The 20,475-nt window shown below is 41.2% G+C and overlaps 5 protein-coding genes across 9 annotated transcripts; 2 read left to right on the top strand and 3 right to left on the bottom strand.

Moving 5' to 3' along the window:
* The first annotated feature begins 421 nt into the window (after nucleotides 1–421).
* gfm1 (G elongation factor, mitochondrial 1) lies at nucleotides 422–9,988 on the top strand. The gene is made up of 18 exons (XM_087795655.1): nucleotides 422–576; nucleotides 644–796; nucleotides 857–989; nucleotides 1,647–1,851; nucleotides 1,940–2,056; nucleotides 2,155–2,305; nucleotides 2,803–2,957; nucleotides 3,054–3,129; nucleotides 3,472–3,609; nucleotides 4,255–4,356; nucleotides 4,438–4,494; nucleotides 4,556–4,693; nucleotides 4,761–4,843; nucleotides 8,319–8,481; nucleotides 8,547–8,691; nucleotides 8,756–8,916; nucleotides 8,979–9,032; nucleotides 9,671–9,988. Exons 1-18 carry the CDS (start codon nucleotides 502–504, stop codon nucleotides 9,800–9,802), a joined length of 2,238 nt encoding a protein of 745 aa, XP_087651781.1. The 5' UTR covers nucleotides 422–501; the 3' UTR covers nucleotides 9,803–9,988.
* On the bottom strand, nucleotides 4,874–10,399 carry lxn (latexin). Of its 5 annotated transcripts, none has more exons than XM_087795661.1 (7): nucleotides 10,035–10,399; nucleotides 7,584–7,812; nucleotides 7,459–7,521; nucleotides 6,593–6,767; nucleotides 6,389–6,525; nucleotides 5,146–5,208; nucleotides 4,874–5,057 (listed from the first exon to the last, which is right to left on the bottom strand). In XM_087795661.1, exons 1-7 carry the CDS (start codon nucleotides 10,109–10,111, stop codon nucleotides 4,965–4,967), a joined length of 837 nt encoding a protein of 278 aa, XP_087651787.1. In that variant the 5' UTR covers nucleotides 10,112–10,399; the 3' UTR covers nucleotides 4,874–4,964. The 5 variants fall into 5 exon arrangements, with proteins under 5 accessions (XP_087651787.1, XP_087651785.1, XP_087651784.1 ...); XM_087795659.1 differs by having other exon boundaries at nucleotides 7,584–7,757; nucleotides 9,995–10,398; XM_087795658.1 differs by having other exon boundaries at nucleotides 5,146–5,211; nucleotides 7,584–7,754; nucleotides 9,995–10,398.
* Nucleotides 10,400–11,263: 864 nt separating this feature from the next.
* Nucleotides 11,264–13,981, bottom strand: neu4 (sialidase 4). The gene is made up of 4 exons (XM_087795653.1): nucleotides 13,755–13,981; nucleotides 13,417–13,636; nucleotides 12,232–12,487; nucleotides 11,264–12,150 (listed from the first exon to the last, which is right to left on the bottom strand). The coding sequence occupies exons 1-4, from the start codon at nucleotides 13,889–13,891 to the stop codon at nucleotides 11,264–11,266; spliced, it is 1,500 nt and encodes a 499-aa protein (XP_087651779.1). The 5' UTR covers nucleotides 13,892–13,981.
* A 746-nt stretch (nucleotides 13,982–14,727) lies between these two features.
* wdr53 (WD repeat domain 53) lies at nucleotides 14,728–16,527 on the top strand. The gene is made up of 3 exons (XM_087795643.1): nucleotides 14,728–14,837; nucleotides 15,115–15,613; nucleotides 15,755–16,527. Exons 2-3 carry the CDS (start codon nucleotides 15,122–15,124, stop codon nucleotides 16,385–16,387), a joined length of 1,125 nt encoding a protein of 374 aa, XP_087651769.1. The 5' UTR covers nucleotides 14,728–14,837; nucleotides 15,115–15,121; the 3' UTR covers nucleotides 16,388–16,527.
* A 264-nt stretch (nucleotides 16,528–16,791) lies between these two features.
* On the bottom strand, nucleotides 16,792–20,039 carry srprb (SRP receptor subunit beta). The gene is made up of 7 exons (XM_087795418.1): nucleotides 19,680–20,039; nucleotides 19,298–19,392; nucleotides 19,146–19,223; nucleotides 18,631–18,713; nucleotides 18,426–18,562; nucleotides 18,314–18,368; nucleotides 16,792–17,317 (listed from the first exon to the last, which is right to left on the bottom strand). The coding sequence occupies exons 1-7, from the start codon at nucleotides 19,837–19,839 to the stop codon at nucleotides 17,107–17,109; spliced, it is 819 nt and encodes a 272-aa protein (XP_087651544.1). The 5' UTR covers nucleotides 19,840–20,039; the 3' UTR covers nucleotides 16,792–17,106.
* Between the last annotated feature and the right edge of the window lie 436 nt (nucleotides 20,040–20,475).

The raw sequence follows: 20,475 nt of genomic DNA, 5'->3' as shown, positions 1-20,475 counted from the left end.
CAACATTAATAATATAATTATAATCTACAAATTAATACATTAAAACTCTAAAAAATGTAAAAAAGGTAAGAAAACATTTTTCAATTTCATTACGACTTTTTTTTTATTGTTCTAGCTGCCCAAAGATATACAATAGTATATTGTGTTAAATATATATATTCATCAATGTCCCACTGTTCAGAGCGTGTTAACACAGCGCCCCTCGTGGCAGGTAGTAGAATGGTAAATATTTTCTAAACCATTTATTTAATTTTAACATTAATGTATTTTCAGTTTATCATCTCAATACAATTTGGTACTTTGTTCTGAAATGGAAATAAGTCCAAAACATAATATGTAGAATAAATGGCGAATACGTCTTTGCTTGACCCTTGTGAGCTTCCGTCGACCCGGAACTGGTTTCACAACCACAGGGCTTCGGCGTGACATTCACCGGGTGGTTTGGGGGTTGTTTTAACATCAAGACTTCTGCAAGTAGTGCCCGGCCGAGCTACAAACATCATGAGGGTTCTGAGCGTTGGTCTTTCCCTGGCCAAGAAGCATATTTTGGCTCCAGGGAGCGTCACTCTTAAAAAGGTGAGGTTATATAACATTCAATGAAGCTCCTCCATCCTTCTGACTCCGCTTTAATGTTTTATTTCAGGTGCTCATTGACAGCTGTCGCTCGTGTTCCTCTGGGTTCTTCCCCAACGAGAGGATTCGTAACTTCGGTATCTCGGCTCACATCGACTCGGGGAAGACCACCCTGACCGAGAGGGTCCTGTACTACACCGGCAGGATAGCAGAGATCCACGAGGTCTGCTCCAGCTGTGGAATATATCTTGGATTGTGTTTGTTAATGTGTTTGTTTCTGCAGGTGAAAGGCAAAGATGGAGTTGGAGCCACGATGGACTCCATGGAGCTGGAGAGACAGAGGGGGATCACCATCCAGTCAGCTGCTACTTACACCGTATGGAAAGACCACAACATTAATATCATTGACACGCCAGGTACTGTTGGTGTACACAAATGCATTGAAATACACACCCACGTTTTGCAGTAAGACGCATTATTGTTGTAGTAAAATGTATATAAAATGATAGTCATTCTACTGTCTTGTGTGCATGATGCATTCTATAACATTTCTAAGTCATTGTAGACAAAGTCTAAAGAAGGCACCTTTCAACCTTTAATGTACCACCTTAAAGTTATCTGTTGTTTTCTGTGATACGTAATCTGGAACCATATCTGAGGATTATCATTTATGTGTAGTGATTTTCTATATCAGAGGTTGAATAGTTTTTCTATTGGCTGAATTGTATCAGTATTTTCGCTCCATTCATATTAGAATTTAATTGTAAGAATCATTAGATCAATTAATAATTTGTTAAGAGATGAATCAAAAGTTGAAGTAACCCAATTTTCACTGACTTCGACAGAAAATTCAACTGACAACCGTTTATTTAACAACAGTCGAATTATTGATTTAACACAAGTCACAAGTCCAGTTTTGTACGTATTTGCTTAAGCTCACAGTTATTTCTGCAACTGTTTTTCTGAAAATCTGATCTTTGTTTTAGATTTTCAAGCCTTCTTATAACTTATTGTGTTAGTGTATTCTTTTATTTTTTGTTTTCTATGTTTATTCACTCCCGTATATCCTTCAGGTCACGTTGACTTCACCATAGAAGTGGAGCGAGCTCTCCGAGTCCTGGACGGAGCCGTGTTGGTCGTGTGTGCAGTGGGAGGAGTCCAGTGTCAGACCATGACTGTGAACCGACAGATGAAACGCTACAATGTCCCCTTCCTCACCTTCATCAACAAACTGGACCGCTCGGGTGCCAACCCGGTTAGATCCCTGCAGCAGCTCAGGTGGGTCTGTGAATAAGTGAAATGAAAACATGCCTGACCGTCCGTGATTAGCTTTGAAACATTTATACATGACTTTTTGTGTCATCAGATCCAAACTGAACCACAACTCGGCTTTTGTGAACATCCCCATCGGTCTGGAGGGCAACATGCGCGGCGTCATCGACCTCATAGAGGAGCGGAGTATTTATTTTGAAGGACCGTTTGGGTACGTGATTGTATTTTGCTACTCTTCTATATCTTGTTTTTTTATTTTTAATTTATTTGATGTCGTTCTCACTATCATAAACTTCATTCATCCTGCAGCGAGGTCATTCGCTATGACGAGATTCCAGCAGAATTCCGAGCAGAAGCTGCAGAGCGGAGGCAGGAGCTGGTGGAGTGTGTGGCTAATGTTGACGAGGCTTTAGGGGAGATGTTCCTGGAGGAGAAGGTTCCAACCAACGACGATTTAAAGGTATGTTTCCCGTAGAAAAGAAACGGAAATTATTGTTTTTCAGGCGTCAGAAATAATTATTTTATTTTACCATAATAAATCATGATGCACAATATTTAGCGATTGCCTTTGATTAGCATTAAGCCAAATGATCTCGGGATTCTCACCTATGAACTCCAGTAATCTCATTGTTTGCCCTTGAGCAAGGTCACCAGTGCAACACGCAATATGACATGCGATTCTCATATAGGGATGCAACGGTTACAGGTATAAATGTTTACCGTTTTTTTGCTGACGTTATGGTTACCGTGGCTTTTTAATATAACTATCAATCAATGTTTGATCTACTCACTCTGCCAATAACTCACTGTAACTTCTTGTTGCCGGGGGATGAAGCTGTGTTTTTTTCGTAGTAAAAACGGAATCTCAAATCAATGAGTGGTTATGTTGTATACTTGTTCACTAAAAAGTAAGAGCGTTCAGTTCCATATTTATTTAATCTCTTCTTCCATCCTCAGGCTGCGATCCGCCGAGCCACTGTGCAGCGCCTTTTCTCCCCAGTGCTGGTGGGCACGGCGCTCAAGAACAAGGGCGTTCAGCCTCTGCTTGACGCTGTTCTGGATTTCCTGCCGAACCCTACAGAAGTAAAAAATTATGCCATCTTAAATTCTGAGTAAGTGTTGAAAGAAAGGCATATTATTTTCCCAAATACTCGAAAATATAAAAGGTTTTGTTCTAAAGTTTATTTTCGTCTTTTAACGGATTCCAGGAAATCATCAAAGTTGGAGATGAATCCTGCCAGGGATAATGAGAACCCATTTGTCGGACTGGCCTTCAAACTGGAGGTACAATGAAATACATTTGCTCTCAAACATTGTCTCACTGTGATGACGTTAATAACGGTCATTCGAGTAAATTGATAATCATGACGTTCATTTCAATTGTTGTGCATTTTAGATGTTAGATCAGGTAGTTTAGATTGGTCTTTATTGTCATTGCCACTGTTTTCTAAGGTACAACGAAATTGAAGGTGTTGACTCAAATTAAATATAAAATATTTAATAGTATAATAATAGTAAAAATATATATATATACATATAAAGTATAGACTAGAGAAATGGATTGCCATAATATGAATGATTTATTAAATGTAATTATTGAATCAACCTGTACGCTTCTTTTACAAGGCCGGCAAGTTTGGTCAGCTGACGTATGTGCGAGTGTACCAGGGCTTCATGAAGAAGGGCGACTACATCTACAACACACGAACAAACAAGAGGACCAGAGTGCAGAGGCTGGTGCGTCTCCATGCCGACCAGATGGAGGTGAGAGCAGAACATCTCTGTGTCGTTTATCAAGCAACACAAGTCTTCAGGGTTCCTGTGGATCGTCGGAAATATTAAAAGGCATTACATTCACCAATATATAAATAAAGCCTCAATGGGCATCAAATCAAAATCTTGGTGAACAAATAAAAGTAAGATTTGATGTTGATTTGAAATCCAACAACATCTGTTAAAATCTATTTATTAAAAAGAAATGGATGGTCCAGGACATTTTCTAAGTCAACATAATGTTAAAGTTTTTCAGTAGACTAAAAACATATTTTAAATGTATATCAAAATAAACCTTTGGGTAAAACGATGTCCCTAAAACTATGCAATATATATTATAAGTGTTTAATTTTCATCTTGGTGGTTTGAAGTTGTCTTGAATTAAATTTTAAATTCCATTTAAAATCTTGAATTAAACTTTCTTTAACCCTTGTCATCTCTGGTGTTATCTTAGGTCAGAAAACAAATGTGTTTGTAGTAGCCTTTGTGTTGTCTCTGGGTCAAGGTGAACGACCTCCCTGGCTTCCATAAATACATATGCAGTGGTGGAGGGTATAGCTGTAGGAACTCTGGTCTTCTTTCAAAAGTGCGTTCTCCTCTGACCTACAATATGACCGTTTTCTTGCCCTCGTTCAGGATGTGGATGAAGTGTTCGCCGGAGACATTTGTGCTCTGTTTGGAATCGACTGTGCGAGCGGAGACACCTTCACCTCGAAGAACAACAATAACCTCTCTATGGTGAGACGCTTGCTTATTGAATAAAGCACTTGTTGCATAAGTACGTATCATTTTAAATATCCATCTCCTTTTGTCCCGCAGGAGTCGATCCACGTCCCAGAACCCGTCATCTCCATGACGATGAAACCCACCCACAAGGTACCGACTCATAAACAAGGACGTCGCCTGTTGACGCCTAACATTGTTGTGTTTTGACCAGAACGACATGGACAAATTCTCAAAAGGAATCAACCGTTTCACTCGAGAGGATCCCACATTCAGAGTTCACTTCGACACGGAAAGCAAAGAAACGGTGATATCTGGGATGGGAGAACTCCATCTGGAAATCTATTCCCAGGTACACGACCCTAAATGTAATCATATAACCTCTGTGTTTACTAAATATGATGGCTTTGTATTTCCAGAGGATGGAGCGCGAGTACAGCTGCCCCTCTGTGTTGGGAAAACCTAAAGTGTCTTTCAGAGAGAGCATCAGAAACCCTGTACAGTGAGTACCATCGTGACGTTCACACCGTCGTTAAGATGAACCGTTTATTGATCTGAACATGTGAACTATGGTCTGAACAGAAGACATGTAGGTGTGTTCATATAATATCACAGAATGAGTCTCAATGACAGCAGTGAGGCAGCTTTTTCATCTGTGGCACTTTAACGCCCTCTGCAGGCGACCACGTGACCAGCAACTTCCAGTGGATTATTTCCTGCAAAATGACAATAGTTTAAGGAGCGTGTTTACAGCCAAAAATCGGTATCAATGTCATCAGCAAAAAGTAGTAGAAAGCATCTTGCCTGTGAAACCATGTCGTGCAGTAGCACGTGGTAGTCGAACTGAAGCTGCTCGTTCTCAGTTTCCTCCTGCAAACATGTAAAGTAAGATGAACAATAATACGTTTCCAGAGGTTAAATGAGATATAAAACTCTTCTGCAAGGTCGGCAATAGTCTCCATTAGCAAGGATCTGGTGATACGAAGCGTGTCACTATACAGGGGCAATAATACACTATATTGCGATACTGTAGGAAGAATATAGATTTGTAGTTCTTCATGAACTTGCTGAATCGGTAATTGCTTTTATTTGTTTTAAAACCAAAATGCATCCAAACATCAGCTTTAAAAGCTGCTGAGCATCCTCTCATGCTCAGTTATTGCTTGGATCTTACATTGAGTCCTAAACTGGGGAGGACATAATGACTGCTTCCATCTAGTGGTTGGAAGTTTAATTGTAACCAAAAAACGCGGTAAATATTTTAATGTCAATTATACATTCTTTTAAATGTCATTATATACACACTTAATTTAAATGTTAAACATAAAAGGACTATAATTAAAAATGACAATGTAAAAACATGTCTGCACATTTGTAAGTAATTAGTAGTTTTTCAATACCAGGGTCACAAAGTGCTTAAACTATCAAAAAATAACCAATAAAATATATACTTCAAAAGGCCAAGACATAAGACGCATACGAAAAACAAATGAGTCTCAGAAAATCAAGGAAAATCAAAAAATGTCTTAAGATGTTTCTTGAAGGAGTCAGTAGATCATCAAACACAGAGAGAGAGGAAGATCGTTCCAAAGCTTAGGAGCAACAGTCTGGAAGGATTTCTCTCCTCTGGTCCTGAACCGTGTTCAGGAACCATCAGTAGATCCTGATCCACAGACCTCAGAGCCTGAGCTGGTGTGTAAGGCTGTATCAGATCACTGATGTAAGGAGGAGCCTGACCATTAGCTGCAAAGTGTTTTCACTCGGCTGTTCAGCCAGTGTAATCACAAATAATAATAATAAATAGTCATCCATAACAGAGAGATCTATAGTTGGATGTTAGTCAGGATGAAACAATCATGGGAACTTATTTTAAGGAAAGAAACGTTTGTCAAAACAAAAGTGTTTTTAGCATTCCATTCTAGAGGAGGGCACGTCTTATTTTTGATGGATAAATTAATTAAATGTTTTTAAACATTGAATAATCGGCTGGTTAAAGCGCTGGAGGTTGAAGATACAAGAGCACAGACGTGAGGAGAAATGCTCTCACCAGCTGTGTGACGTTGGCCACCTGAGCCATGTTGTACAGAGTCTCCTCCGTGGATTCATTGAGCATCACGAAGCTGGACGCCACTCTACCCAGGTGCCAGAAGGGCTTCATGTCCGGCTCCATGTGGCCGTGGCTATCTGTTGAGCAGAAGGTTGGAGAGATCAGACGATGTTAAGCTTGGTGTGACGGGACACGGGTTTATACCAGGTAAATGTTCAGTGGACAGTCGTTCTGCGCTCTGCTTGTATTTCTGGTACAGAGCCTCCTCCTCTGCCGATGTGTTGATTTGTAGCACATCCTCCAGCGTGACCTCAACTTTAGGAGCACTTTGACCTCTCTCACTGGGGAAGAACAGCTCTGCAGAGCATTTTGCCGAGGACTAGAGGAAATATGCAAACTTCAAAGATAAGAAGAAGGAGGTGTGTAGACAAGGCGTAGTCCTGCTGGTACCAGGCAGTCCAATGAGTCAATGTTGCAACATGAAAATCCTCTAAAGCCTCCATTCAATCACTCTGGACAAATCTAGTTGTACCAGTTTAGTGTACGACACTGATATTAAACGACAAACTTTATACTATACTGGTACTATAGTTGCTTACTGTTTGAATCCCTTTTTATCATTCATTTATGAATTTATTCACTTGTTCAGGTCATGTTGACTTCACCATTGACTTCTATTTCAGTTGCATTACTAGTTTATTTTAATGTGTCACAGTGAACAGCTTTCTAAATAACATTTATTTGATAACTTTCAATACATTTTCATAGCACATCATCTGATGCAAGACTAGATTTGTGATTAATAAGGGTATGATTAATAATATAATAAATATGTAGGAAACCACGAATGACACCAATAAATACAATGATGTATTCAGGTAAAACGTATAAACCATTTTTTATTTAAAACTTTTTTTAAATAAGGACTACTTTATGTAAAAAGAAGAAAAAAAATCCTAAACTTCAAATCATGATCATTTTAAACAGTTTACCATAATGTTCTTTATGAAAGAACTACATATACTGGCGGGAAGGAAAAAAAAGGATTTGAACAGTCGACTTGTTCTTACATTACTGATGTGCTCCTGCACCGAAAGCTCCAGCTTGTATTTCCTCCCAGAAGTTCCCACGTCCTGCATTAGAGAACTTCATTAGGAATCTTTCAGGTCAGTTGCAGGTATAGATGAACTCTGACCTCTGCGTTCCCGCTGTAGACTGTCTTGAGGCCGAACACCTTATAGGGGGAACCATAGCGGGTGTTGAGGTGATGCTCCACCACCTTAGCTGCTCTCTGAGCTGGATAGTGATTTGGGTTCAGCTCCCCGGTCGCCATCACATCCTCTTCCAGAACCTCTACAGTCGTGTTCTGCTGTTCAGAGAAGAGAGAAGAACTTTGACCCTCAGGTGACAACAGGGTGGAGCCCCTCGGTCCAGATAAGATCAGGGAGAAAAGGCTCAGTTATAAATATATCGGAAACAGTTGTACAACATGTATGAAGGGTTAGGCAGCAGAATCTTTTCAATTTAAAGCGATCTGAAGCTGAACTTGGTCACTGACACTCCCCGTGGAAAGTCCACTGTTGCTGAATCAGAGCTACTTCCGTATTTCAGTTTGGCCACGCCCCTTCTTAAAGAGACAGCTGCGACCTCTGAACTCGTTGTCACTTTAAGAAGTAAATCATTTGTAACATATTTACTTGTTACTTCCATTTCTCAATGCTTTTAAATCAAGATGGCCAAAGATTTATGATAGAAAATTACACTAATTTATATATATAATAGTATTTTAGAATTCAAGTAGCTTTCTTTTCTTATTTATTTCTATTCATTTTAAGGCAAAGATAAAGTTTAGTTTTCTCGTAATACATTCTTTTCATAAAGGTAAAAAAAATAAATATTTGTTAGCATCATTTGTTTAATCTTCTTCCAGATTTGAGTTCACTCATAAGAAGCAGTCTGGAGGTTCTGGTCAATACGGTAAAGTCATCGGCACCCTGGAGCCTCTGGAAGAGGAAAGTTTCACCAAAATAGAGTTTGAAGACCGGACTATGGGAACCAACATCCCCAAACAGTTTGTCCCTGCCGTCGAGAAGGTTTGTTGGAATTGTCTTTATAATGAAGAATCGGAACATTAAGCATCATTTCCCATCATGCTCAGGGTTTCAGAGAAGCCTGTGAAAAAGGACCGCTCAGCGGCCACATGATTTCCGGAATTCGATTTGTATTAGAAGACGGAGCGAGTCACATAGTGGACTCCAATGAGATCTCCTTCATCCGGGCAGGAGAGGGCGCTCTAAAGCAGGGTGAGTGTCGTCAATCCCTCACTGTGACCATAAAACACCCGCTGACATCACCCGTCCTCCGCAGCCATCGAGAAAGCAGAAAACATCATCCTGGAGCCCATCATGTTGGTGGAAATCGTGGCGCCTCAAGAATTCCAGGGGACGGTGATCTCCATCGTCAACCGTCGCCACGGAGTCATCACCGGACAAGATGGCACCGAAGGATTCTTCACCCTCTACGCTGACGTGAGTCACGAACACACAGAGACGTTTACCATCCTCAGGATTTAACTTACTTTCCTCGACAGATCCCACTGAACGACATGTTCGGCTACTCAACAGAACTTCGCTCAAACACTGAAGTAAGTGAATCTGAACTCTAAATGTAATCAATAACCGTATATTAAAAGATTGATTTTTTTATTTATTTAAAAAGTTATACTTCTTTAAAAAAATATATTATAATTTTACACAGTTTAACCTTTTCAATTAAATATACAATGATGGCACTACTATAAAAGGCTATACATTATAAAATGTTGATTTTTAGAACATTTATCTTTAAATTATTGGAATTTGAATATCAAACTATTAAAAAGGGAGAGAAAATGTAACGTTTAAATGATTTGATATTTTTCTAAAAGAGAAGAAAATGCAACCTTTCAATATACAGATTGTTAAATTCAATGATTCAATAAAAAGTAATTGAACCTTTCAACATTTTGGAATTGAATACTTAACAGTAAAATAACAGTTTCATTATCAAAATTAAGGTGATGTCATTAATCTACTTCCATAGTGTGATGTCATTGGTTCTTGTCAAATTTAACTACTCAAGCATCAGAACCAGCACAAAGAGGAAAGTGGAAAATGTTGGTTTTGGTGTAAAGAGCCGTAGTTGACGACACCTTTCTACATTTAAAGGCCCCAAAAAATGATAACATTGGACCTTAAAATCAGGTCGTCACATCTTCTGATCGTGGGTTGCATTTATTTCCAGGGCAAAGGCGAGTACACGATGGACTACAGCAGGTACCAGCCTTGTCTGCCGAGTGTACAGGAAGAACTGATCCACAAGTACTTGGAAGCGACAGGTCAGCTGCCCGTCAAGAAGAACAAGTGGAAGAACTGATCCTCACGAAGCTTCTCAGGATTTTTAAACTCTTGCCCGTCAGTAATTTATGAAGTCCTTACTTTGCCAGAACTCTATTTATTAGCGATTATCTGCTGGAAGAGATGATGAGGAACGATTGAAAGTTTTGACTGATGGATTTTGTACCGATGTAATCATGACTCAGTAAATACCCGGTTTATTTTCTCTTACCTGGTCGACGATGACGGGGCCGTCGGATGGATCCGGGGGCTCCGTGGAGTTGTTGTCCGTCCCGGTCTCCGCGGCCGTAGCGAACGCCAGCACAACAAACACGAGCCACAAAGTCATTCTGCTCGACAGGAAGGAGCGACAAGTCAGTGGGTCTGCAGGCGGAGGACTGACCCTGCTGCTTGACTCCAGTTATGCAATAGTGGAGGAGGGAGAGGAAGTCCAGATCCTGTGCTTTTTCCTTTTTTTCCCCCTTAAAAAACAAACTTTATCTCGGCCTCGTCACCAACACAGCTGTTCCTGCTTTTGCCTTGAACGCTGGTGCACCAGCTGACTGATGAGGGCTTGTTAGTCTAAACAACTACTATGTTGGTTTTTTTTTAATTAAAATAACCGGTTGCGTGGTTACATACTTTCCTTCATTTGAATTCCTAAATTAAGTCTAGTTTTGTAGCACCGTCACTGAACAAACAATATTCTTGTAAAGATAATTAACAGAACTGTAGTGCATAACAATGGTTGTCTTCCTTCTCTTACTCGATATCCATCATTCTTCCGCTGCACTTCCTAAGAAAACCTCACCATCTTTTCACTTTCCTCACCACTTTCAAATGACTATTCATCAGCAAACATCATGGTCCGCCGAGACGCCTCCCTCACCTTGTCTGTCCTTCACGATTACAGTCACCGAGAGGCTGATCTTAATCTAATCTTACTCTCACCTTGAATCCCTGTGTTATTTCTTTCGGCAGCTACCACTGCCTCGCTGCCCTCACACACTTCTCAGATGCTCGTGGCGTCATACTTTCCCAAACCTTCTCAACTTCTCACCTTCTCTGTACTTCTTTTCCCACATCTTCAGTGCAGACAAACTTATCTGTGGCGATATTTCTCCACATGAAACTACACTCACTGACGGTGACTTTTCTTGACCTGATACCACTATAGTTAGTGCAATTCTACGCATTACAGCTAGTTTTCTTGAAACTTATGCTAAATGCTAACATGACTTTATAGTCAAATATCTGTTTTAAAATAAGAGGTTATATAAATCTGTTTAAGTAAAAATAAGTTCAAATATTTGGGTGATTCTGATGCAATGTCTGTGTCCGATAACAACAGTTCACATAAGTTATTAAGAGCTTTAAAGAAGAGTCTATTGTCAGAATTATTAGCTGAAAGTTTGCTGGATAACTGGTGTGTGTTCTGATACGAAATGTTTAAAAAATATGTGTACTCTAAAAAGAAACATGAAATGCTTCTTCAGAGGTTCTAGTTGAGGACGCAGCACAGAGCACTCAGCTTGCTCCTCTTCTGCTTGACACTGGACCGTCCTCGTGTCTCCGGCGGGTGTCTTGGCTGCTGGTCTCGCGGGAGATTATCGATGAGCTCGTAAAGCGTGAAGATGCTGAAGCAGATTTCATCGTAGGCGCTGGCGGTGCCGCATTCGAACAGACAGGCGAAGGCCACCGCGGGGGGCGCCCCGGGTGAGGAGGGCAGCTCCAGGTAGGCCAGGTCGGAGTAGGCGCTCGGGCCCTCGAAGATGACCCAGGGGCCGCGCCAGCTGTCCGGATCTCTGGGGAAGATGCTGAGGAAGATGCCCAGATCCTTCCGAGCACTTGTTAGCGTTGGGTGGGAGTAGACCACCCAGGTCGGGGTGAGGAAATCAGGGGAGGTGCGGTGTGTGGGAAAGGCGGAGGTGCTGGACGTCCAGTGGCGCTGTTTGGTCCCCGCCTGATGGGCCTGGTTCTGATGCAGCGGCGAGGGGAATCCCACGACACTCCCATGACAACCGTTCCTGGGCTCCACCAGCCGCTGCACCAGCTGACCCTCCTGGAACGCAGCGCCGTCGTCCGAGCTCAGAGCCTGGACTCTGAAGCCCAGCCGGCTGCGGGCGTTGCAGTACAACACGTTGGTGCCGTCCTCCTCGTCCACGGACACCATCTGACACTCCACGCTCTCGGGTCCCGGGACCGGCTCCCCGAAACTCCAGGTCCGCCCGTGAGTGTCGCTGTGGAAGCAGAAGGCTCGGGGGGCGGTCTGGCACAGCTGCCCGAAGCACTCCCTGCACTCGATGTGGTAGGCGTAGGCCGGGACCAGCAGGCGACCCGACTTGAGCTGGATCCCGTGACCGGGTCCGAGAGCAAAGGTGGCCCAGTCTGTGCAGACAAATGAGGCGTCGAATGATTCGAAGAGCCGACGACATAAAAGAACGTGTTCGTCTTTGAACATCTGCTGACCTTGGATGGTGTCTCCGATGACCCTCTTGGTGAGGTCGGTGACCGGACTCCACGTGTCGCCGTCGTCGACGCTGGAGACGAAGCAGAGGCGAGTCAGATTCTTCCCGGTGACCAGCTGGAAGGACTCCGAGGTTTGACCCAGCACAGCGATGAAGAACAGGAAGAGGGTGCCGGTGAACTCGTCGTAGACCGGACACGGGTTCATGGAGCGGTGACCCGGCAGGAACGCCGAGGCCACGACACGCATGTCCGACCACTGAGAACATAAAGAAAGAAAGAAAATAATTCTGTATTAAAAAATATATATATATTTCATGTTATTTAGGACAGTTTAAATATACAATTTAAACTATATAATATGTTATTTGAATTTATTTTTATTTGTAATGTGACATCTGAAGGAAGAAACCTCAAGAACCAGACTTAAACAGATGGCTTCGACCAATCAGAACAAAGTACTCAAATCAGATAATATGTAGCAATATTCACAATAAAAAAAAACTTTTTTATTTCACACATTGTTACTTCAAAACTATTTTTAATAGATATAGGGACTCCTGTGTTGGTCTTATGTCCTGGCCTTTTAGAGCTTTTAAATTTGTAGGTATTTTTAAATGTGTATTGTTTTTGACTTACTATAGTACTTTATCGATAAGTTTAAAATTGTAACATTAATATTAGATTTAGAAAAGGCGTATTTCCAATGTTGTAAAGGCAACACAAATATTTGGTTTTGATGACAGTATAGAATAAAAAAAAAGAATGAAATCAATGTAAATTTAATTTAATTAGATATAAAAAATACAATAAAATAAGCAAAATTACATTGAAGTGGGCATGTTAACATGAAAAAATCAATTGATTAAATACATTTTAATTTAATTAAATAATTAAATAATTTAAGTCTTGTAGATTGTTTATTTTATGTCCGGTTTACTGTTCAACATCATTTCTACCTTTAGATGTTTACTTTTTTTCTTTGAGAGGACTGCAATGTCATCTGTGCTGTATGTCGTACATATAGTATATTTGACAAATAAAAACTTGATTAAATATGACTCTGACGGGTACAAAGAGTTCTTGAACCTTGATGTCCTGGTCTGCTGCTCTACTGGATAAAACTATTCTTTACAAACATGATGCTCAGAAGATGATTTTTCTCAAGTCTCACGGTGACCTTCTGACCTCCACGTAGTTCCTGTAGAACGTTCCTTTCCTCATGACGAGCAGGTGAGCCTCAGAGTCGGATGGACTGAGCCTCTCCTCGCAAAATGCCAGAAAGGAGTTGGACCGGGTCAGGTAGAGCAAGGCCGGGACTCTGTAGGTCACCCCGTTTGGCTCCTTGTGGAAGAGGACGGACCTTGCTGGGAAGTACGGCGTCCTCATTCTCTCCTGGAATCCTGCAGCGATAGATAGATACTGGAGTATCCTTGAGACTCACAAAAACAGTTGTAATCTTAAAAAACAATGTAGAGCTCCAAGAGATAGAAGAGAAGCCTAGAGGGTACTTACAGTAGAGTTCATCAGGTGTGTGTGAGTGTGTGTGTGTGTATGTCAGCGCTTGAGAAACCGTGTGCACGTCCCCAGTTAAGGGTCCTCTCTGCTCTCTATTCACGGGGGTAACACGCTGCTCACTGACCCAGAAATGGAACACACTCATCAGATCTGAGGCTTTGGATGAATCAGCTGAGGGGAGCCATTGTGGAAGAACCAGTGGGGGACCGGAGGGGTTGAGCCGCACAATTATAAATCCATATGTGCTCACTCTATATACAATCATCTTTTCAACGACTTTCACAAGCAAATATATAGAATTGGGTTATCACTAAATCTACCTTTAGGCATGTGCCTGAGAACTACATTTGTTTAGAATGATTCAATAAAATTATAGTTACAGTGAAACCGAGATCCCTTTTGAACAAAAGTCCACATGAGCTCATTCAATTCTGTTTAAACTAAATTATATTTAAAATGGACATCAGATCAATACACTTTATATAAAAGCATTATTTGATTCATTTTTATTTTTAAGTGTATGCGGAAATAAATGTATATCAAACAATTTACTTTTAATCGATCAATTAAATATGTTACAACATTATAACATTATCAATCTCCTAAGTGCTTTCATAAAAACTAAACTTGTACTTTCTAAAAAGTATGAATATGTTTAGCCTTTGGAGCGGTTTAAATGTATGTAATAATCTAAAAAATTTAAATTAAAAAATTGATGTAAAAGTTAACTTTAACGTTTAATTTGTTCTATAAATGTATATGAAAAAATATTAAGTTTCAATTTATTTCATTTCATTTTCATTTGTTTGTTTTTTGATTGTGATTGTGTGAATACAAACGAATATTGGCCTTTAATAAATAATATATAAAAACTAATAATAATTAATAATCAATAAAGTTCTATCTAATAAAAATGACTATATTTACACATTAGAAGGAACGTATGCGCGCTTGTTGATCACGTCATTCCGACGCGACTTCGGCACATGGAAGCTAGCTGTTGTGCTAGCCAAGTACAATTCGGAAGTTTTGTGGTCAAAAAAAAGCAATGTCAGGTTGTAGAGGAGTATTTCGCTACTAATTCACGAACTGTAAGACATTTTTCCTCTTTCATTTCATTGTATATTGTCACAAATATTTGTTAACTTTACGACTGCTACTACTTTGAATGTCCATTTATATTTTAAGTAATTATACTGTCGAGGTCCTGCTAATAAAATGTGTATTTTCTACGGATACCGTCTGTATAAGTGCATTTAAGTTCTTTAACTTGGTGACATATCTTGTAAAATCACAAAGATGTGACTTTAAATATGTGTATTGAAGATACAACATGAAAATCGATTAACAACTGTCTGTCACATGCAGGGTCAGCATGTCTGGTGTGAGGTGGTCCGAGGTACACTCCTCGTCTGTGCTGTGTGTCGGGGTGTCTCCTCACTCTGATGGACTCCTTGCTTCTGGGGGTGAAGGCGGAGAGGTGGCGCTATGGAGTCAAGAAGGATCGATCATCGACCGGCTCACGCTCTCTGCTGAAGACGACGTCACCAGTGTGGCGTTCTCACCTGCCACACCTGGTTCGCTTTACGTGGCACACGGAGACAACGTCAGCGTTCTGGACCCTCGTCACTTGAAGACGGCGGTGGAGATCTTTGAGCATGTCGGGGAGGACGAGATCAATTCTCTCGCTTTGAATGAAAGCGCTTCTTCTCTGGCCGTGGCCGACGACTCGGGAGCCGTGAGGGTTCTGGATCTTCCTGGAGGAAAAGTGTGCAGGACTCTTCGCAGACACACAAACATCTGCTCGTCTGTGACGTTCCGACCACAGAGACCCAACAACCTTGTGTCGGCTGGACTGGACATGCAGGTGAGATCGTTCAGCGAGTTGATCATACTTTAAACATTAATTACGATGTGATCAAATGGAAAAATGCAGCATATTCATCAACATTTTCACTGTGTTGCTCCATTGAGAGGAGAGTCTGAAACTGATCATGGATCTCCGTAGGTGATGCTGTGGGGTCTGCAGAAGACTCGTCCACTCTGGATCCTGAGCCTCCAGGACGCAGCAGAAGAAGAAGAAGATCAGCAGCAGCAGCAGCGTCCTGGTCAGCTGTTCAACCCTCCATTGGCTCACTGCGTCTCCGTGTCTTCCTGCGGAAACATAGTCGGCTGTGCGGCGGAAGACGGACGAGTCCACCTGATGCGGATCGGCAGCGGCTCCAAACTGGACCAGCAGGGGGCGATCAAGGCTCACAGTCAGGGAGCCTCTCAAGCGCACTTTGTCAACTTCCTCTCCCACCCTTATTGGCTGGCAACTGGCGGGAATGACGGACAGGTGTGTCTGTGGGACGTGAGCAAGCACCCGGTCTTGACGCCAGGGGGGAAGAGTAAAGGTCAAGGGTCGGAAGGTCAACGCAAGAAGAGAAGAGCAAAGTCTCGGGAAAAACCGACGACCTCACAGACTGAGGTGGACGATGGAGAAGAGGCTGCAGCTCCGAACTTTTCATCTCCTAAATTGACAATCAGCCACGGAGACAAGATCAACTGGTTGTGTCCGGCTTTGCTCAAAGGCAAGTCTAGTTTGGTTGTTGCCGATCAGAGCAGCGTTCTCACCGTCTACCCCCTGACTCAACTGTAAGTCCACTCACACAGCCGAGTAACACGGCAAAGAACTGAGTAATGTGTTTCTGCTTTTTATGGAAATGACTGATCCCTGTGTGATCCCTTCATTTGTTGACTGACGCAAGTTTGTTATTAAAGAAGCTGTAAAAAATACCACTTTCATTTTCAGCATAAAGTCTCTGCGTCTTTGTAGATTAGAAACTTTAACCTTCATACACCAGTTAAACACCACAGGGTCATTAACTCGCACGTAAGAAATGAAACACTCCAGATTCATGGTTTGTCCTGCAAAAGTCTCTTAAAGAACTTTCTTCCTCCTCAAATGCCAAAGAGTTCGATTCATTTAAACATGAATATATGTTTCATCTATACATTTTAGAGTGTTCTTTTGTGATCAAGTCAAAGAAGGTATGGTCGATGTAAACAAATGTCTTTATTAACTTAATCTGATTTGATCTGGAACATCTGAGTCATACCACACTGACCAGTCTTCAAAAGATTCATATTATTTTAAATAGGCCTGAAAAAAAAGATGGTTTGCATGATTGTAAAATAAATGTTGACATTCGTCTGCGATGCTCAAGGTCCAAAACCCGCAGAAGGTTTCAAATGAAATCATGTAGTTTGTTGAGAAAAATCTGAAGTTGATCAAAACACCAGCGGCTGTGCTTTTCGAGTCTATTCTGAAGTCCTCACTTGGGAGTCTTGATTGTCCAGCGTTCGTCAGCTTGACGTTCACAGCTTGGCCAGGCTCCTCTCCAGGCCCTCCATGTCGGCGTCGCCCTCCTCTCCTTTGCTGCCGCGGGCGCTGCACTCCAGGAACTCCACTTTCATCGGCAGCTGGCTGAACTCAAAATCTTTTCCCTTCTTCCCCAGGAACACGCTCCCCGCCTCAGAGCCGTCCTGAGCACTGAGCGCAGCCGAGCGAGTCACTCGGAGCGTGTTGCTGTGAGATGAAAACAAATATGTCACATATATAGATACTTATTTAAAGCTACTCTGCGGTTTCTCAAAATTGATCGTGGTCCCAGAATAGACGTGTTAAATCTTGAACGAAAAACTCTATACGTTACTTCAAAGAACCTCCAGACACATAAGTTGTTGAAAGATTTGTTTAAACATGGGGTGTGTTCCACAATCCATTTTAAGATGAGTTCAAGTTCCTGATAATCTTTCCTCTACCCACATAGTTTAGTCTTCTGAGACTTTTGTCAACGGAACGTCTCGCCGTCACCGAGTGTTTCAATAAGACAATGGCAAAATGAATCAATTGACAGGGCATGAAATTAAGTCTTGGTGTGTGAAACACTAGTCCATTCACATGTAAATATAGAAAGTTACATCAGCCGAGTCTAGTCTTTGAGATTTTATAAAAACCAACAAGAAGAAACAAAGTGTTATTTGGAGGTCTGGTGGTCAGTATCCCCTCAAAACTGAGGCCTAAAAACGGCAACAAGAGAGACACATGTTTGATAAATGTGGTCGTGTAGTGGGATTGTTTACATGTTTGTGTTGAATCAGAATAGAGCTCAATTAGCATCGTTTGTCTGTCTGTAAAGAAAAACTAAATTAGTCAAAATGAACTAAATTGAGAAACTTCATCCAGCATATGTCATCTTAAATGACAAAACCAGATCCATGGCTGAGATTAGTTGATTCTAAACCACATGAGCTCAAATGAGAAGTTTCTTCTGGTGGTTTTTGAATCGTCTCACTTTCTCCCAGCGCACTAAACAATTCACAGACAGGCCATTTGTGTCGTTAGGATGAGTTACCACCTTTCATGCAATTAGTTTTCGACAGACAAAATATTTAGGACTTCATTTTGTCGACTAGCTCGGAGACACTTCTGAGACTTGGCTATGTCATCGGTGTGTAACTTCGTTTTGAAAAACTGAAGGAAATTATTGGTTGAATCATGACTTAAATAAATGTTACTTACAGCTCTTTTTCCAGCTGCTGCTGAATCAGTTTGGCAGATTTTGCCATGGTGATGTCTGCGGAGACAAAAACAGTTAAGTCTAAGTTGGATCCAAAGTGACGAGGGTTCTCACCTTGTTTGTTGCAGGCAATCACGAAGTTTGGGGCGTTTTTCGAGATCAAAGAGTCTGTCAGAAGGACGTACAGGAACTCGGCAACGTCTCTGACTTCCTTCTGGAAAATGGCGCTGTCCACCACAAACACGATGGCCCTGAGAAGACCAGCTAGTTAGCAAAGGAAATCTTTTTTGTTTTTAAACAATCAGACGAACATAGTCACCTGGCTGCTGATTTAAATTTGTCCAAATATTGAGGGCGAAGGCTGTCATGACCCGGCAGGTCAATCAGAGTCCAAGTGTTGCTCTAAAACCACAAGTAAGTAAGTAAGTAATTGTTATTTGTATAGCGCTTTTCCAGACCAGGGTCACAAAGCGCTTAAACAATCAAAACAATATTCAATAAAGTATATACTTTAAAGGGCAAGATAAAACTGAGAACACAACAGGAGTTCCAGAAAATCAAGGAAAAGCCTGAACAAATAAAAACGTCTTAAAGGAGTCAGTAGATCCATCAAGCGCAAAAACGAAGCAAACTTATGATACATAATGTTGTTGTCATATTCTTATTTAACATATTCTATCAAAAATGGCATTACAAACAGGTATTATGAATTCTGACACCAATAGTGTTTATATAATTTGTTGAGGACAGTATTAACACACAAAAATATATATTTTAGTTTATAATTTTAACTTCCACTCAACATAAACAAATGATTTATAAGTGTTATTATACCCTGTCATTCTTGGTTTTATATGGAGCACTGCTGTCTGTGATGGAGGTCTGAGTCCGCCTGAACCTTCCCGTCAGCAGCTGTCAAAACACAAAACATACAGATGATGATGCTTCTTTTTTTGTTGTGTCCATTGCTCGTCTATTCGACTCACCCTGCAGAAGAGAAGAGTTTTCCCAGAATCACACAGTCCCACGAGCAGCACAGCACTCCTCACACTCTTGCTGGTGAGAGTATATTTCAGAAAAACTGCGAGGGAAAGCGGAAATATTATTAAAACTTCCGGGCACACTGTTAAAGTGATGACAGCTCCTTTAGCTACACAACTAGCTTCATGCTAACTGAGGACATTCAAGTGAAATACGTATTTTTATTCTTAATTTAAACAAAAACTAAACGACAAGCCTGGTAAACACATTTTATGATAGTAGACGTTTAACTCTAGGCGAGGAGGTGTAACTTTTTACGAGGCCTGGCGTTGATGCTAAGCTAATGCTAAGCTAATGCTACATCCAGCAGTAACGGGAACTTCTTACGGCAGGTGATGACAACAACTGCTATGGCGACGATGATTGCGATGACAATTGCGGGGTCCTGGTCCGCCAGCTGTAGGCGAAGCGGCTCGATATACTGCTCGAAAGGGTTCTCTATCATTTCTGCGTTTTCTTCCATATTGCCGGTGGTGTGAGCTTCCATCTGTCCGCTCGAGCTAAACGCGAGAGTGGGACACGTCGGCTTTACTGTCGAAGGCTGCAGCGAAGTGAAGACGCCAGCAGGGGGCGGTGTTTGCCGACACAGTTGTTACAGTGGAACTACTTTATCAACAAGTTATACTTGACTTTAAATTAATTTTATTTTCGTTTATACTTGATTGATGGATTCTATTGTATTGGTGTGAGGCTATAGAGAACAAATAATTAAACAGTAACGTTAAAATGTTTAGGTTTTCTCTAGATTAGATTAGATTAGATATATACTTTATTATTCCTTCTGGAGATCGCATTCTGGAAATTAGGTTTCCAGTACACAGCAGACAAGAAGGAACAGCAAGTTCAATAAAGGAAAGAACAAGAACAAAGTGCAAATAAAAAAGAGAATAGATCAAAGGAACTAACACAAAGACATACAAGGATAAAAACATAGAATAACATCATCTCTTCACACTCCTCCTGACCTCAAACTCAAAGTCTAATAGATAGATGAATAGATCAACTTTATTGATCCCTCTGGAGGTCTTGAACGAGAAATTGTAGCACGAGGAATGAATGATTCCCTGAGTCTATTAGTGTTGCATCATGGGAGGAGCATTAGTGCATTCCATCTGCTTCTCTG

The sequence above is a fragment of the Callionymus lyra genome, chromosome 7 (assembly GCF_982586985.1).
Source record: "Callionymus lyra chromosome 7, fCalLyr1.hap1.1, whole genome shotgun sequence".
Taxonomy (NCBI): domain Eukaryota; kingdom Metazoa; phylum Chordata; class Actinopteri; order Syngnathiformes; family Callionymidae; genus Callionymus; species Callionymus lyra.
The sequence above is the reverse complement of the archived record's forward strand: the minus strand, read 5'-3'. Positions and strand labels throughout refer to the sequence as shown.

Coding starts and splice junctions, on each gene's coding strand:
- gfm1 (XM_087795655.1), top strand. CDS start 502: ATGAGGGTTCTGAGCGTTGGTCTTTCCCTGGCCAAGAAGCATATTTTG. Junction 2,958..3,053: donor TATGCCATCTTAAATTCTGA/GTAAGTGTTGAA, acceptor AACGGATTCCAG/GAAATCATCAAAGTTGGAGA. Junction 9,033..9,670: donor AACTTCGCTCAAACACTGAA/GTAAGTGAATCT, acceptor ATTTATTTCCAG/GGCAAAGGCGAGTACACGAT.
- lxn (XM_087795661.1), bottom strand. CDS start 10,111: ATGACTTTGTGGCTCGTGTTTGTTGTGCTGGCGTTCGCTACGGCCGCG. Junction 6,768..7,458: donor TGCAGGAGCACATCAGTAAT/GTAAGAACAAGT, acceptor TATTTCCTCTAG/TCCTCGGCAAAATGCTCTGC. Junction 5,209..6,388: donor TGGCCAACGTCACACAGCTG/GTGAGAGCATTT, acceptor TGTTTGCAGGAG/GAAACTGAGAACGAGCAGCT.
- neu4 (XM_087795653.1), bottom strand. CDS start 13,891: ATGAGTGTGTTCCATTTCTGGGTCAGTGAGCAGCGTGTTACCCCCGTG. Junction 13,637..13,754: donor ACACACTCACACACACCTGA/TGAACTCTACTG, acceptor TCTATCTATCGC/TGCAGGATTCCAGGAGAGAA. Junction 12,151..12,231: donor CATCGGAGACACCATCCAAG/GTCAGCAGATGT, acceptor TTGTCTGCACAG/ACTGGGCCACCTTTGCTCTC.
- wdr53 (XM_087795643.1), top strand. CDS start 15,122: ATGTCTGGTGTGAGGTGGTCCGAGGTACACTCCTCGTCTGTGCTGTGT. Junction 15,614..15,754: donor CGGCTGGACTGGACATGCAG/GTGAGATCGTTC, acceptor GGATCTCCGTAG/GTGATGCTGTGGGGTCTGCA.
- srprb (XM_087795418.1), bottom strand. CDS start 19,839: ATGGAAGCTCACACCACCGGCAATATGGAAGAAAACGCAGAAATGATA. Junction 18,563..18,630: donor AAATTTAAATCAGCAGCCAG/GTGACTATGTTC, acceptor TGGTCTTCTCAG/GGCCATCGTGTTTGTGGTGG. Junction 18,369..18,425: donor GATTGCCTGCAACAAACAAG/GTGAGAACCCTC, acceptor TTGTCTCCGCAG/ACATCACCATGGCAAAATCT.